Source organism: Labrus bergylta, chromosome 18, assembly GCF_963930695.1.
Source record: "Labrus bergylta chromosome 18, fLabBer1.1, whole genome shotgun sequence".
In the NCBI taxonomy this organism is placed as follows: Eukaryota; Metazoa; Chordata; class Actinopteri; order Labriformes; family Labridae; genus Labrus; species Labrus bergylta.
In genome coordinates this window covers 16,344,499-16,360,326 of record NC_089212.1, presented here as the reverse complement: position 1 = coordinate 16,360,326, position 15,828 = coordinate 16,344,499, and the positions used below count along the sequence as shown (strand labels likewise).

At 39.1% G+C, this 15,828-nt stretch overlaps 1 protein-coding gene across 1 annotated transcript; it reads left to right on the top strand.

Moving 5' to 3' along the window:
- Positions 1-5,325: 5,325 nt before the first annotated feature.
- On the top strand, positions 5,326-14,459 carry LOC109996195 (uncharacterized). The gene is made up of 5 exons (XM_029280470.2): positions 5,326-5,559; positions 7,581-8,217; positions 8,984-9,314; positions 9,416-9,591; positions 10,301-14,459. The coding sequence occupies exons 2-5, from the start codon at positions 7,607-7,609 to the stop codon at positions 10,530-10,532; spliced, it is 1,350 nt and encodes a 449-aa protein (XP_029136303.2). The 5' UTR covers positions 5,326-5,559; positions 7,581-7,606; the 3' UTR covers positions 10,533-14,459.
- The last annotated feature ends 1,369 nt before the right edge of the window (positions 14,460-15,828 follow it).

Here is a 15,828-nt window from a genome sequence, read left to right as displayed (position 1 = left end):
AGGGTGGTGGAGTGGAACCAGCAGGTCATAGAAAATGTAATAATGCTCTCAATGAAGGAGTAGTAGAAGGTCAGAAGAATGTTCTTACTGACTCCAAAGGAATTGAGCTTCCTCAGGAGGTATTTTCGCTGCGGACATTTCCTGAGAATCTCCTCGGTGTTGGAGGAGAATTTCAGCACGTCAAAGGTGGTACCCAGGTACTTCTACTCCTCTATTAGTTCAACAGGATTCCTATGGATTGTGGGGATTGCAGCTGCAGCCAGTTCCCTCTGCTTGTTGGAGAAGGTCACCACCATGCCTTTGGTCTTGCTCATGTTCAGTTGGAGGCAGGACCTCTCACACCACTCCACAAACTCCTGAAGAACTGGTCCATGGTGCTGAGAGGGGCCTGACAGCAGAGACAGGAGAACTGTGTCGTCTGCGTACTTCACCAGGGGACAGTTTGGCTGTGTGGTTCTGCAGTCGGTGTAGAGAATGAAGAGCAGAGGAGGGCACACACAGCCCTGAGGGGAGCCAGTTGGCCATATAGGCTAGTCCTTTTGAAAATGTCTTACAAATCTCACAGAAAGACATACGATTGTTACTCGTTCTTTATTACAGGATCTATCAGATTGCTTGTATAGTTATGACATGTTGCTGCTTCAGACCTCATCACAGACTTATTGAAACTGGCTTAAAGCTCACAATACATGTGATAAAGTCTGACCTGCAATCAATCAATCTTTATTTGTATAGTGCCAATTTATTACAAATGTTATGTCAAGCTTTACCCTACCTTATTCTCTGTTATATAATCTACACAGACCCATCATAAATCCATCATCAGCACACATGACAGGAGTACAATAGCAGCAGCAGAGGCTGCCGGATAATATTTGCTCTGCGGGGACATCTGCTGGTGAAAAACAAGTTTTACTCTCAAAAAAGTTTGACTCCCTACAAGATTGAAATAAAAATCATCCCACCTAAAGCTTTCAAGTTGTTGTGATTCACTACTTCACTTTTAAGTACAAACAAGACCAAAGTAGCCATAATCCTTTATTCACTGTCCATGGTTTCTGTTTGTTAAAGATGGTAGCTTTTTCTTTTTTCTCACCATGACGAGCGTTTAAGGAACCAAATGTGATTCTGTTTAACTCATCTGGACCCAAACAAACTTTAACAAACATGTCTTAACAAAGATGGAAAGATCAACACTTCACAAATGATCCTCAAAAAGTTGTTGGTAGATGCATTATGATAAGTTAATGCCTAACTAAGATATGCCTAAGCAAATACTGTATCCAACAAAACAAAAGGGCATCAAGGAGGCATTAGAGTAGGAAAAAAATCACTTCTTTGTTGTGGTTGTTCAGAAAATGCTGTGTAGTTTGCTTATAGCTTTTCATTGTTCATGTTTCTTAATCCTGGCAAAGGCATAGTGTTTTACTTGATAAATGGAGACTTTGTCAATATTTTTATTTATTTTCTCTACTGAGACCTATTTTCTGCTTGGTTTAAGCAACCATTTGGTGACCCTTTTAGGACACAAAACTATTGAAAACTGTCTCACTGCTCCATATAGGATTGAAAAGATCAACATATTTCTTGTCACCCATTGGGAATGAATGAATCCAGAAAAACAAATAATTTAACCAGATACATGTAGCTCTAGGGAAAGTTCAGTCAGGAAGACTTTATATTCTGCACGCGGGTTTTAAAGCTCCATTTTCACACTAAGCAAGCATCAGCTGTTCATATCACCTGGTAACATCTATCCAATAGCACTGCTCCACTCTTTATTTAAATATGACTTTGTTGCTCCTCCGACCTGGCCTAGGGGTGCCAGGGAGGAGTGTGTCTTTAACCTGCAGTGGTCTGTCTGTATGTAAATATAAAGAAGCAACTAAGTTTGGCTGTGTTCAGCTCGGCTGCAGGATTTATTCTGCAGATTTTGCGTCTTTGGGGTATAATGCTCCTCAAAGGCGCTATGCGCCCTCTAGCGACCCAGGTCGGTATTGTAATAACATAGTACTTCGCTCAGTGCACAGGAATCAGGCTTTAAATAGCTATTTGAGATACATAAACATAAAAAAATATATTGGGATCTCTTTTTAACTCATTTAACTTGTTCTTTTAGCAATGAACTGTATTTTCACTATAATTAACTTTTACAATGTCCCAATGACTTTGAACCTTGAATCTTGTGATCCATTTTTAACCTTTAAATAACCTTTGTTTTTTAGCTTAGAACAAAACACATTTTTCAACCCTTTACAACTTTCTCTTACTCAAGTTCATGCATGCCATTGTCACGTACAAACCTCCACTTCCCCCATCACCAGCAAGCCTATACACTGTTTCATCACCTTCTTCATCCCATCAGCCTCAGATGACATCATCAGCCATCATCTGGTTTTTAATCCCCCCAACAAATAAATGCGACTTTTTCAAAAGTTTATGTATGTAAACTACTTAAGTCGTCATGTGTCTCGTGAAGGTGCAGGTGAGACGTAAACCACTGCAAAAAAAGAAAAGTTGGGTGAACTCAAAATTTCAAGGCAACAAACTTCGATAAAATTTTAAGTTGGGCAATTAAACTAAATATTTTAAGTTTCGCTTTTGAGGTTGCTCAACTCTGAATTCTGATGTTTGTCAACTCAACTGTAAATTGTACTAACTTAGAAGTTTACATTGTAATAACTTTTAATCCTTACTTCTGCTAACTCTCCCGTAAAGTGCACTAACTTAGAATTTTACATTGTAATAACTCTGAATTCTTACACAGAATCCACTTAAATTTGGTTAAGTTAGTATAGCAGAATAATTTAAGAGGAATTTCAAATTGCACACTGCAATAGTTATAATGTTATATAAATAATATAATGTAACCAATAACTTCTAATCAAATGTATAAATAATTACAGATGCAACATATACATTCAAAACATTTGTTTTATTTAAACTGTACCAGCATCAAATCCCTTTCAACAGGGCCAAGTAAAAACAGATGAGACCCAATTGTCCCAGTCCTAGCAGTCAACTTGTGCTACATTGTATACTTGTAAACTTTGAGATTGAATAAAAGATCAAACATGAGTCATGTATACAAGACCATACAGAACCATGATACACAACTATGAATCTAATAAATCTGTTAACAAGGTAACTGAGCGCCGTAACTTCCGGTCTCAAAATAATCAGCATATTCTTTTTTGTAACACTGCTCAATACTATGTGACAATTTACAAACACTGAATCTTAACATGTAACATGTTTAAGAAAAACCCAATAAAAGTGCAAAATAAATATAAGAGTTGGAGATGGAGGTACATAAGAGTTGAGAGTGAGTAACAGCAAGAGTAAATTAACATGGTGTTGGCTGGACAGAAGGGAACTTTTAGAGGTCAACATCATTTCACATCCAACATTGTCAGTTAACTTGTGGATTCACTGAAGGAGTTTGTTTTTGAGGGATCTGACCCTTGCAGAGAGGTCTGTACCAAGTTCCATGAAAACCTTCTGAACAGTTTCAAATGTGTACCTCAGATCTTTCGGGTGACTTCAGGTTTAAAGCATAGATCAGTCCAAAGAGGTAAGCAAAAGCAGCTGGCAGGTCAGGGAGATCTTGAAGGACAATCTCTTCTTCCACAACAACACCAACACTCACGACACTTTGAGGAGCTGCGTCGTTATTATCCTCCAACACAGTCTCGACTGACTGGAAAGCTTGGTGGGAGTTTCTGGCACAGTACTAAACTGGTTTGAATCCTATGTAAAGGACAGGGACTTTTTTGTGTCTATAGGTAACTTCAAATCTGAGCAAACAAAAATTACTTGTGGAGTTCCCCAAGGTTCCATCCTGGGGCCTCTTCTGTTTAACCTCTACATGCGTCCACTAGCTCAGATTATATATATATATTTTTTTAAGTTATCATAACTACGCAGACGACACACAAATATATATTACAATGTCGCCAGGCAACCATGCTCCCATAAAAGCACTGGGTAAATGCATAGAACAAATCAGTGAGTGGATGTGCAAAAATCTTCTCCAGCTAAACAAAAACAAAACCAAGGTTGTTGTTTTTGGAGCAAAGGAGGAGCAACTAAGAGTCAGCAATCAGCTTCAGTCAGTAGGATTTAAAACCACAGACCAGGCAAGAAATCTGGGCGTAGTGATGGACTCAGACCTCAAGTTTAAAAGCCACATTAAGACAATTACAAAGTCAGCCTACTATCACCTGAAGAACATATCAAGAATTAGAGGACTTATGTCCCAGCAGGACCTGGAAAAACTTGTCCATGCTTTTATCTTCAGTCGTCTTGATTACTGCAACAGTGTCTTTACAGGTCTGCCTAAAAAAATCTGTCAGACAACTACAGCTGATCTAGAACGCTGCTGCTAGAGTCCTCACCAAAACCAAGAAAATGGATCACATCAGTCCAGTTCTGAGGTCTTTACACTGGCTTCCAGTCTGTCAGAGAATAGACTTTAAAATCCTGTTGCTGGTTTATAAAGCGCTTAAAGGTTTAGGGCCAAAATACATTAGTGACCTCCTGATTAATTACGAACCATCCAGACCGCTCAGGTCGTCTGGGACAGATCTGCTCTCTGTCCCCGGTGTCAGAACCAAAAATGGAGAAGCAGCGTTCAGTTTCTATGCTCTTTATATCTAGAACAAACTCCCAGAAAACTGCAGGTCTTCTGAAACTCTCAGCTCTTTTAAATCGAGGTTGAAGACACACCTGTTTACAGCTGCCTTTCATTAAACATTTTTTTGTTTAATCTCTGTTTAGATTTTAAATTTTAACTCTGCACTGTAACTTTTAACTCTTTTTATATTTTTACTTTATTTATTTCAATTAATTTCATTTTAATTATTTTTATTTAAACATATGTTCGGATTTAATAATTCCAGTGATAATTTCACACATTTCACAACAAACAAATCAGAGTTAGCAGAACTGTTGTCCCTTGTATTGAACCCTAACTTAAAGATTTAACTATTAACAACTCACTAAAGTGTTTTGGAGCATACAACTGTCTTGCTTTTATTGAACTAACATTATTGCCTTAAATGTAAATAATTTATATTTTCAAGTTTTACCAACATAAATTTTAGGCCAAAAAATACAAGTTGGCTTTTTTGCAGTGTAGTAATCCAACCGGAAATTATTCTTGTGAGCTCATAATGTTGTTAATATTGCATACTTTTGTCTGACATTCAGTATAAACTATTGATTAATGGGGTCATTGTTCTGATAGGCAGCAGATGTGCGGCAGCACGCAAAATACACACATCACTGCTTTGGCATCACCCCGCCCAACAGAGAGTCGGAGTCGCAGGTGTGTTAGACACAGAGTTTGTTGGACCTGGGAGTAGATTTAAAGGTGGAGAGGAGGGAATCAGATGGTAGTGGAGGATATAGAATAGAATAGAATTACTTTATTGATCTCAAACTGGGAAATTAATATTTGTCACCTGGCAGAAACCTGAAGGACAGAGACTCATAACCATCCCCGCCTGCTTTGCCTAACTTCAACTGAGGAGAGGACTAACCACACTTCAGCTCTGAGTGAGTTCTTGTTCTGCTTTTACTGCTTTTTCTTCTTCTACTTCTTATTCTTCTGATTGTACTACTTTTTCTTCATCTTCTATTACTTTTATTTTACTTTTTCCTCTTCTTCTACATCTACTTTTTCTTCATCTACTAATCCTTCAGCTGTTTCTGCTCATTCTTCTTCATTCAGCACTGTTTTGCAAAACATTTCAGCGGTCAGCATTCCCATGCATTTTCCGCAGGTAAATCTGGCATTACTTGTCAGTCTGTCATTCTAGTTTCTAGTTATTGCCTGAAGCTGAGCGAGCGGCTGTGAGAGATTGTCATTAGGAATGAGGAAATTTAAACTGATTTGAGAAATGCTCTGATCTGCACTTTTTTTTTATCAATTTGAGTTTTTTACACTTTTATTGTTACGAAAAACAGCGAGGGAATCAGAAATGAAAAAAATAGACGACTAGATTTTTAAAACTCCAGACAGCAGCAATACAGCCTACACTTGTCTAACCTGAGAAAAGCTGAACAAAGTGCTTCATCCTGTAATTACTTGATTTTATTTTTGTGCTCAGTTGATCATTTTTGGAATTAAGAATTCATAACAAATCTTGTACCAAAATAATGGGTCACTATTTTGCATCATTAAGGTGCACCACCTCCCCATAGGAGGAAATAAAACTAAGGAACATTTGTTAATAATCCATTTTTTGGAATTCATACACGCCCACAAAGTTCATTTCCAACACACCTCAAAAAGTTAAACTTTAACAGCAGACTTTAGATGGTCGTATGGGATCATGGCATTCCAGTCCTACAGTATCGTGCAGAGTTGTTAGGATTTATTAAAAAAACAATACGTGATGCACATGAGAGCTATTACTGAATGATTTGATCAGTAGTTTACCCAGTTTAATATTTAGTCAAGAGAAGCACTCAGGCGTTTCTCTGCTGAGATTTAAGACATATCTGCAGGAAATGCTGTTTGACCCTGCAAAAGGAATATGAATGATCGGGTTCTGAGTCGGGGTGAAATATCTTAGCTTTTCAAACTGATGAGAGATGGAACCAGTCTCCACAGGGTTATTAATAACTCTGTGCCTTATCACTCTTGCGGTCAGTAAAACAGGGAAAGTTAGTGTCCTATCAGGTCCAATAATCTCACTCAAGGATGCTTTGGAACCAAACTTCCGGGCTGGACAGTGTCATTGTGTCACATTTACAACTGAAGTCAATCCAGGCATGGCGAAAGACAAACAAAGCCGTTTAGAAAAAATAAAAGCGGGCTGGATGGAACAGCAATCAATGTTTGTACTGTAAAACAGTAATGGACTCTCTGTCTAGTCAAACCGGAGTTTGATCTGTTAGAAAATAAATGAATTAGCAGAAAGAGTCGCGGAAGTGTCAGCAGTGGGCTTTAAACGTGTTTGTTTTGTTTCTAGCTTCCGTCAGATGTTTTTACTGTCTGAGGTACAAAAAAGTCTGATGGAAGCCACAAACTGCACAATTTCTCATTAAATAAATTTGATTGGCTAAAAATTATCCGAAATCTTGGTCGCGATTTTTCAAGCAGTAGTTGGTAGTGGGTGCTCAGGCTAAAGTTGAAGTGGGGCGAAGGGGTCTTCTTTGAAAAGCATTGGAAGAATGTGCCATGTTCTGCAATCTTTTCTTCTATTTTTCAATTTTTTTCTCCATTTTAACATTTCTAATCAAAGGCATAATTGTTATTATTTCTCGATCAGTCTGGAACCTCAGTTAAATCATGCAAAATTCCTCACCTTTTATTTGTTCATTTATTCGTAGCTTTTCAGATCTGTTCCATACATGAAATATAATTGATCATTTCTACATATGCTATAAAAATCAGATGTTTCTTTAAATACTAAGATATGAGAAAAATCCTGTCAGATTTTAAAAAATCTGAGGTCCCAGTCCCCCCATTTTAAAATGGCATGACACCTCTGTGTGCAGAAACAAAACAGACCATCTAAATCTAGTGAAATGTATCATGTCTCTAACTGTTGTTTGTATTTCTGCCTCAGTTTGGGAATCTACCCTCTTTGGCCAGATGAAAAAAGCAAAAGAACCCAGAGGGAAACTGTTCTTCCTGTTCGTTTCTACTATGGTTTCTACCATCATTTTCATTCTCTATGTCACTGGGACATCTCCTGTGGAGTACTTTTCCCCCCCAAGGCCGGAGCCTCCGAAAATATGCCCTGTGGGGACTGCTGAGCACACCATCACCCCCCTGAACAACACTGACCACTTCCTGGTGTCAGCCTTCATGGACCAGAGAGTGAAAGGATTTGATTTACGCATTATTAGTATATTCAAAACAAACTCCGCCAAACCTCTTTACTGTCTTTTCTGCTGTGCAGGCCAGTTATCAAATACAACTCCAACAAACATTTTACAACATACAGAAAAATTTGGTTTTCTCTTTGTCACTGCGGATATCATGTGTCAGATTCCTAAAAACTGCAACGCTACACATGTTACTCTTCAGACTAAGCCAGAAAGAGTGAAGGCATTGGACCAGCTTTGGCTTCCTATAAGAAACCAGAAGACCAAAGGGAATGAGGAGAAAAAGTTGCAGTTTAACTTCACAGTCTGTATCTCTAATTTGTTTGGAGGAATCAACAACGTGCTTCAGTTTGTACAGACGCTGGAGATGTACAGGTCAGCATCACACCACACATTACACAGCTCCAAATCAACCTTAAGGCATTTTCTCTAAATATTTGAAAGGTTCTGTAGAAAGTGCACTGAATTGCATCACATAATATCTGATTATCCCTCCACTGCTGTTGTCATACTTTGAAAAGTTCAAGTTCTAACAAACACTTATCCATTCCAATACTTTTGAACGCAGTGATTTACCCTTCAGTACAGCCTTTGTCATTATGACATCAAAGTCGTCAGTTTTACCTCTTCTAATGCTTCATCTCGGAACTTCTTTAGCTACGGTCCAACATTGTTCTACTGTCTCCTTCTTTTGCCTTATCCTGATGTCAACGGTTTTGGCCAATTAACTTCCATTAACACGACCCTAATTTATGTAATGGGTTAGGGTTAGGGTGCCACTAGTCGCCAGAGTCGTTAATTAATGACATGGTGAGTCAAATTTGTACAAAAATCTGTTTTAACTAGTTTGTTCCAATGTTACACATTGTTACCGATTTTCACTGTCTCCCCCTGTTGCGCCTGTTACATCTGAAGATAGATCATGGGTGGAACAACAAACCCCAACCATTCTGCATCCATGCATAAAAACATTGCAGACAGGGGCGTGAATATCCTGCTTTGAAATGTCAATATGTAAGCTACAAGAGATGTAAAAAATGCTGCCAAAAAAGCTGGAAATCACTAGCACAATATGACTAACTGTGTTATTTCTTTTAATTGGTTGAACAAATGATTGAACCTTTGATTTACCTATCTGCAGGTTGCTAGGTGTTGACAGGGTGGTGATCTACAACACCAGCTGTGGCCCAGAACTGGACCTCCTGTTGAAGAGCTACAGCAGGACAGGCTTCCTGGAGATAGTTCCTTGGCCGATCGACTTGTTTCTGAGTCCATCTTGGGGCTGGCTCTACTCTTTGAGCGGGGGGGACGTGCATTACTTTGGTCAACTGGCTACACTTAACGAGTGTGTTTACAGATCCATGGACCGGTCGCGTTACGTCCTGTTGAACGATATTGATGAGATTATAATGCCATACCAACACAACAACCTGACGTCTCTGATGAACACACTCCAACAGCAGCATCCAAAGGTAGGCCACTTTTGCTAGAACAGAATCAAAACAATCATATTTGACATGTATTAATATTTTTATATTTCCCCCCGTCTTCCATGTTGTGTCACATTCTACAGACAGGTGTGTTCCTCATTGAGAATCATGTCTTCCCCAAGACTGTTTTCGAGCCAAGCAAGAGGTTTCATCTACCTAAGTGGGACGAAGTGCCGGGGGTCAATATTCTGGAGCACATCTACAGGGAGGACCCCGACAGAACAAAATATCACCCGCACAAGTTAATAGTTCAGCCAAGGTAGGATGAGGATTTTTGGACTGATAACTTGCTCACTTAGTCAGAAGAGCCAGTGTTTTGGTACTATGAATTGTGTATTTTGCCAAGTCTTTTTGAAAAAAAAAACATTTTCAGTCATTGTAAAAAGTTTTTCCTAATCCTAATCCTCCCTAATCTTGCCTAAAAAAAAACACCCTCTCAAACCTGAGCATTTTTTGACAACAACCTCCCAAAACTCCAGAAAAACAGCAAAGAATTTCAATGTGGACTAAATTCTTAATTTTTCAGCTTTTGGAGCAGAAAGAGACATCAAATTAGAAATATGTGAAAGCTTAAACCTCAATAAATGCCTGTGCACTAAAGTGCAATAATTTTTTTTAGAATTATCAATGAAAAACAACAAAAACAATGTTACATGGCGACGTTGCATCAAGTCCTAAAGGTATGTGCACGTCAGCGTCAGATCTGATCTTAAAGGTGGACAGGCAAACGTTGCATCCAATCTAAATGGGTTAAATGTTGTAAAGATTGATGGGGGATATTCCTTACAGCAAATCAGAGTCCTAAAAGACATGAAGTTATTCAGAATTGGATAATAACATTGGAAGGACAGTCTGCTCTAAGTCAAACAGAAGCTCAATTCAGAGTGCAGCCGGATCCAAAACATATGCCTCCAAGCCAAGACGAGGGTCACTGATACACTGTTCTTTTGTGTCTCTGTGATTAACAGGTTGGTGGAGCAGGTTTCTGTGCATGATGTGCTCAAGGCTTTTGGAACCACATACAAAGTTCCCCCAGACGTTTGTCGGATCATTCACGTCCGTGGTTCTCTGAGGGGAAAATTGGATGCCAAGGAGCTCAATGAGGATACACGCCTGTGGGACTTTCACGAAAAACTAATTCCCAATGTTGACAAAGCACTGGAGAGAGCAGGGCTGCTGAGATCAGAACCTGCCCTTTAACAGGTTATGTACTTCAAGGTCTAGAAACGTCAACTGATCATCTGTTCTATTGTAACTCAGATTAGTCTTGAAACCTTTCTGTGTTCTAATCTCTTTCCATTTTTTACAAAAGCAGCTCCAATATTGTTGCCTCTTTTACCATGTTTCTGGTGGTGGAACTTTTTAGAAACATACCGAGATTTTTAGGTTGGGTAGAATCAAAGATCTGAATCAGTTTGCTTGACTGCTTCAATTGCTGCAACTCCTGTTGATTTGCCATGACAACTGCTCTCATATCTCGCAAACTGAGGGGCGTCCAAAACGGTCGTGTCAGGGTGCCTTAAAACCGCCTACCTTCTTTGGTCAAAAGAAATGCAGATCATTCTGGCGTAGAATCCAAACAAGAAGGAGGACATACTGGCTGCTGCATCGAATGAATAAAACCTTTATTGCCCCTAGGGGAATTTGCCTTGCACCGAGAGCATAAAACCCTTTACAAGAAGCCAGTACATGTATTTGAACATAGAATGTTCCCCTAATTTCTGATGATAAAGTTAGGTAATTTTAGGATTTAAATCAGTAGTTATCTAACATATTACACATGTATTCTGTCACTTGTTTTTCTCCTCCTGCTTCCTGTGCTCTGGGAATTCAAGATTTGAACTCTTATAGACTAAAATAAAATATAGCCTATAAAAGCATATATATTATATAAATAGCAAGTTCAGTGGCTTTAGCTGTTACTGCTAACACTACACATACTTTTGTCTTTATTACTGACACTGTAGCTTATATATACCCTCTACCTGCTCCCCCTCGGTCACATCATCACCCGGCACGGAATCTCATTCCACTGCTATGCTGACGACATGCAACTGTACATGAAAACCCACACCACCTCGTCCACAGCCTCACCAGCTTCATCCACACTCACCACCTGCCTGGAGGAGATAAAAGCGTGGACGAGTCAAAACTTCCTCCAATTAAACAGCTCAAAAACCAAAGCCATGCTAGTCGGCAAACACCTCACCAAGTTCAATCATCTCCCATAACCACCATATTTTTCTCTGGTCAAGACATCCATCTTTCACTGCTCATCACCAACCTAGGCGTAAAAATGGACCCTCATCTAACCTTTGATTCACACATAAAACACATCTGCAAAACCTTGTTTTTCCATCTCAAGAACATTGCTAAACTCCGCCCCTCACTCACCCTCCAAGACGCTGAGAAACTCGTCCACGCTTTTGTCTCCTCCAGGCTCCCTGGCAAGAGCATACAGAAACTCCAGTACATACAGAACAGCGCGACCAGGATCCTGAGGAGAGTGCGGAAACACGAGCACATCACACCCATCCTGCACTCACTACACTGGCTTCCCGTCTCACTCAGGATCGAATATAAAATCACATTACTCGCCCATCAATGCATACACGGAAATGCCCCTCCATACCTCAAAGAACTGCTCACCCCACTAACCTGCACAAGACACAAATTGCCTCCAAACCCCCAGGACTAAGCTCTGCTCCCTGGAGGACAGAGTCTTCTCTTCTGCTGCCCCAAGGCTATGGAATACTCTTCATGATTACCTGAGAGCCCCACAGACAGTGGACTCCTTTAAAAAAGACTTAAAAACTCTCCTCTTTAAAAGACCTTTTCCCTTAAACCACTGCTTTTAGATGTTGCTTAGATTTAGATTATGCTTACGTTCTTAACTCTGATTTCACCTTTGACTATTGCTATTGAGATTTTTGTTTAAAGGTAAAGTGTGTTTTAAATCAAATGTATTATTATTATTATTATTATAAATGGCAAGTTCAGTGGCTTTAGCTGTTACTGCTAACACTACACATACTTTTATAATTAATAAGAATCAGCCAAACAAAATGTGACAGAAATGATAGAATAAGGGCTTTATTTATTTAAGGAAGGTGACAGTTTTCCGATCTTTGCACACAGATCATGCACTTGCACGTTTTTAATAACAGGGGCATCAATATTTTTACAATGTTAGTATTTAACCCCAGTAGTAGAAAAGTTGATTCTTCTATACGTATATTCAAGTCTGCAGCAGGTTTAAATTCAATTCAGTTTAATTCAAAAAACTTTTTGTCCCCGGGGGGCAATTCAAAATCACACAGAGCAGTAAAATAACAACAGTGCAGGCAGGTGAAACATTTTAACCTAAATATAAACAGTCAGTTTAAATACAACTTAAAGCTTAAACTAAACATACAAAATATAAGAAAAGTAGTGTGGACAGTGATAGGACTGACAGATGTAAACAGAACTATGTGCAGTAAACGAGAAATAAATATATATATATATATATATATATATATATATATATATATATATATATATATATACATACAAAGCTATGTGCAAGTAGGCAAAACTAAATGATAAGTTATAAGGTGCATGGTGAAAAATGGAACAACAGAACTAATATATACAATATAACTTGTTGGAGCTATTTAATTGTGGTTAGAATTAGTTTTGGTATTTAGTTTACTAATATTTGGATGGTGTTGTTTATTTATTCATTCTACACGTTTTCTTTGTTTAGAAAAGATTTTGGATAATATTTTCTTTTTGCTAGTTATTTGTTTAGTAAATTTAGTTTTGTATTAGTATTTTTGTTAGGTATTTGGGGAATACTGTGGGCACCGGAGGTTATTTAAATAAGAGGCAGGTAGAGAACCAGCATGCACCTGGGTCGGCCTATTGTTTTTTACCAGAGCAAGAGAGGCAGCAGGAGCCACGATTTTCTCTTCTCTTCTGTGTCCTGCAGCAGGGACAGCGAAGCCAGCGTCCTGAGGGGAGCCACTCAAACGCTGGGAAGAGAGCGTGTGATGGGTTTCCTGCATAATCCGACCTGCTAGCCTGAGAGTCTGTTGCTCGTAGATGGATGTTAGAGTCCTTACAGGTAGTCCAGTGATCTTAGAGCAGACTGTGACCATGCTCTGCAGGTGGTTTCTGTTCTGGAGGGTGGTGGAGTGGAACCAGCAGGTCATAGAAAATGTAATAATGCTCTCAATGAAGGAGTAGTAGAAGGTCAGAAGAATGTTCTTACTGACTCCAAAGGAATTGAGCTTCCTCAGGAGGTATTTTCGCTGCGGACATTTCCTGAGAATCTCCTCGGTGTTGGAGGAGAATTTCAGCACGTCAAAGGTGGTACCCAGGTACTTCTACTCCTCTATTAGTTTAACAGGATTCCTATGGATTGTGGGGATTGCAGCTGCAGCCAGTTCCCTCTGCTTGTTGGAGAAGGTCACCACCATGTCTTTGGTCTTGCTCATGTTCAGTTGGAGGCAGGACCTCTCACATCACTCCACAAACTCCTGAAGAACTGGTCCATGGTGCTGAGAGGGGCCTGACAGCAGAGACAGGAGAACTGTGTCGTCTGCGTACTTCACCAGGGGACAGTTTGGCTGTGTGGTTCTGCAGTCGGTGTAGAGAATGAAGAGCAGAGGAGGGCACACACAGCCCTGAGGGGAGCCAGTTGGCCATATAGGCTAGTCCTTTTGAAAATGTCTTACAAATCTCACAGAAAGACATACGATTGTTACTCGTTCTTTATTACAGGATCTATCAGATTGCTTGTATAGTTATGACATGTTGCTGCTTCAGACCTCATCACAGACTTATTGAAACTGGCTTAAAGCTCACAATACATGTGATAAAGTCTGACCTGCAATCAATCAATCTTTATTTGTATAGTGCCAATTTATTACAAATGTTATGTCAAGCTTTACCCTACCTTATTCTCTGTTATATAATCTACACAGACCCATCATAAGTCCATCATCAGCACACATGACAGGAGTACAATAGCAGCAGCAGAGGCTGCCGGATAATATTTGCTCTGCGGGGACATCTGCTGGTGAAAAACAAGATTTACTCTCAAAAAAGTTTGACTCCCTACAAGATTGAAATAAAAATCATCCCACCTAAAGCTTTCAAGTTGTTGTGATGATTTACCTGAGTGAAGAACATTATGTTTCTTTCACTACTTCACTTTTAAGTACATACAAGACCAAAGTAGCCATAATCCTTTATTCACTGTCCATGGTTTCTGTTTGTTAAAGATGGTAGCTTTTTCTTTGTACTCACCATGATGAGCGTTTAAGGAACCAAATGTGATTCTGTTTAACTCATCTGGACTCAAACAAACTTTAACAAACATGTCTTAACAAAGATGGAAAGATCAACACTTCACAAATGATCCTCAAAAAGTTGTTGGTAGATGCATTATAGCCTAAGCAAATACTGTATCCAACAAAGCAAAAGGGCATCAAGGAGGCACTAGAGTAGGAAAAAAATCACTTCTTTGTTGTGGTTGTTCAGAAAATGCGGTGTAGTTTGCAGATAGCTTTTCATTGTTCATGTTTCTTAATCCTGGCAAAGGCATAGTGTTTTACTTGATAAATGGAGACTTTGTCAATATTTTTATTTATTTTCTCTACTGAGACCTATTTTCTGCTTGGTTTAAGCAACCATTTGGTGACCCTTTTAGGACACAAAACTATTGAAAACTGTCTCACTGCTCCATATAGGATTGAAAAGATCAACATATTTCTTGTCACCCATTGGGAATGAATGAATCCAGAAAAACAAATAATTTAACCAGATACATGTAGCTCTAGGGAAAGTTCAGTCAGGAAGACTTTATATTCTGCACGCGGGTTTTAAAGCTCCATTTTCACACTAAGCAAGCATCAGCTGTTCATATCACCTGGAAACATTTATCCTATAGCACTGCTCCACTCTTTATTTAAATATGACTTTGTTGCTCCTCCGACCTGGCCTAGGGGTGCCAGGGAGGAGTGTGTCTTTAACCTGCAGTGGTCTGTCTGTATGTAAATACAAAGAAGCAACTAAGTTTGGCTGTGTTCAGCTCGGCTGCAGGATTTATTCTGCAGATTTTGCGTCTTTGGGGTATAATGCTCCTCAAAGGCGCTATGCGCCCTCTAGCGACCCAGGTCGGTATTGTAATAACATAGTACTTCGCTCAGTGCACAGGAATCAGGCTTTAAATAGCTATTTGAGATACATAAACATAAAAAAATATATTGGGATCTCTTTTTAACTCATTTAACTTGTTCTTTTAGCAATGAACTGTATTTTCACTATAATTAACTTTTACAATGTCCCAATGACTTTGAACCTTGAATCTTGTGATCCATTTTTAACCTTTAAATAACCTTTGTTTTTTTAGCTTAGAACAAAACACATTTTTCAACCCTTTACAACTTTCTCTTACTCAAGTTCATGCATGCCATTGTCACGTGCAAACCTCCACTTCCCCATCACC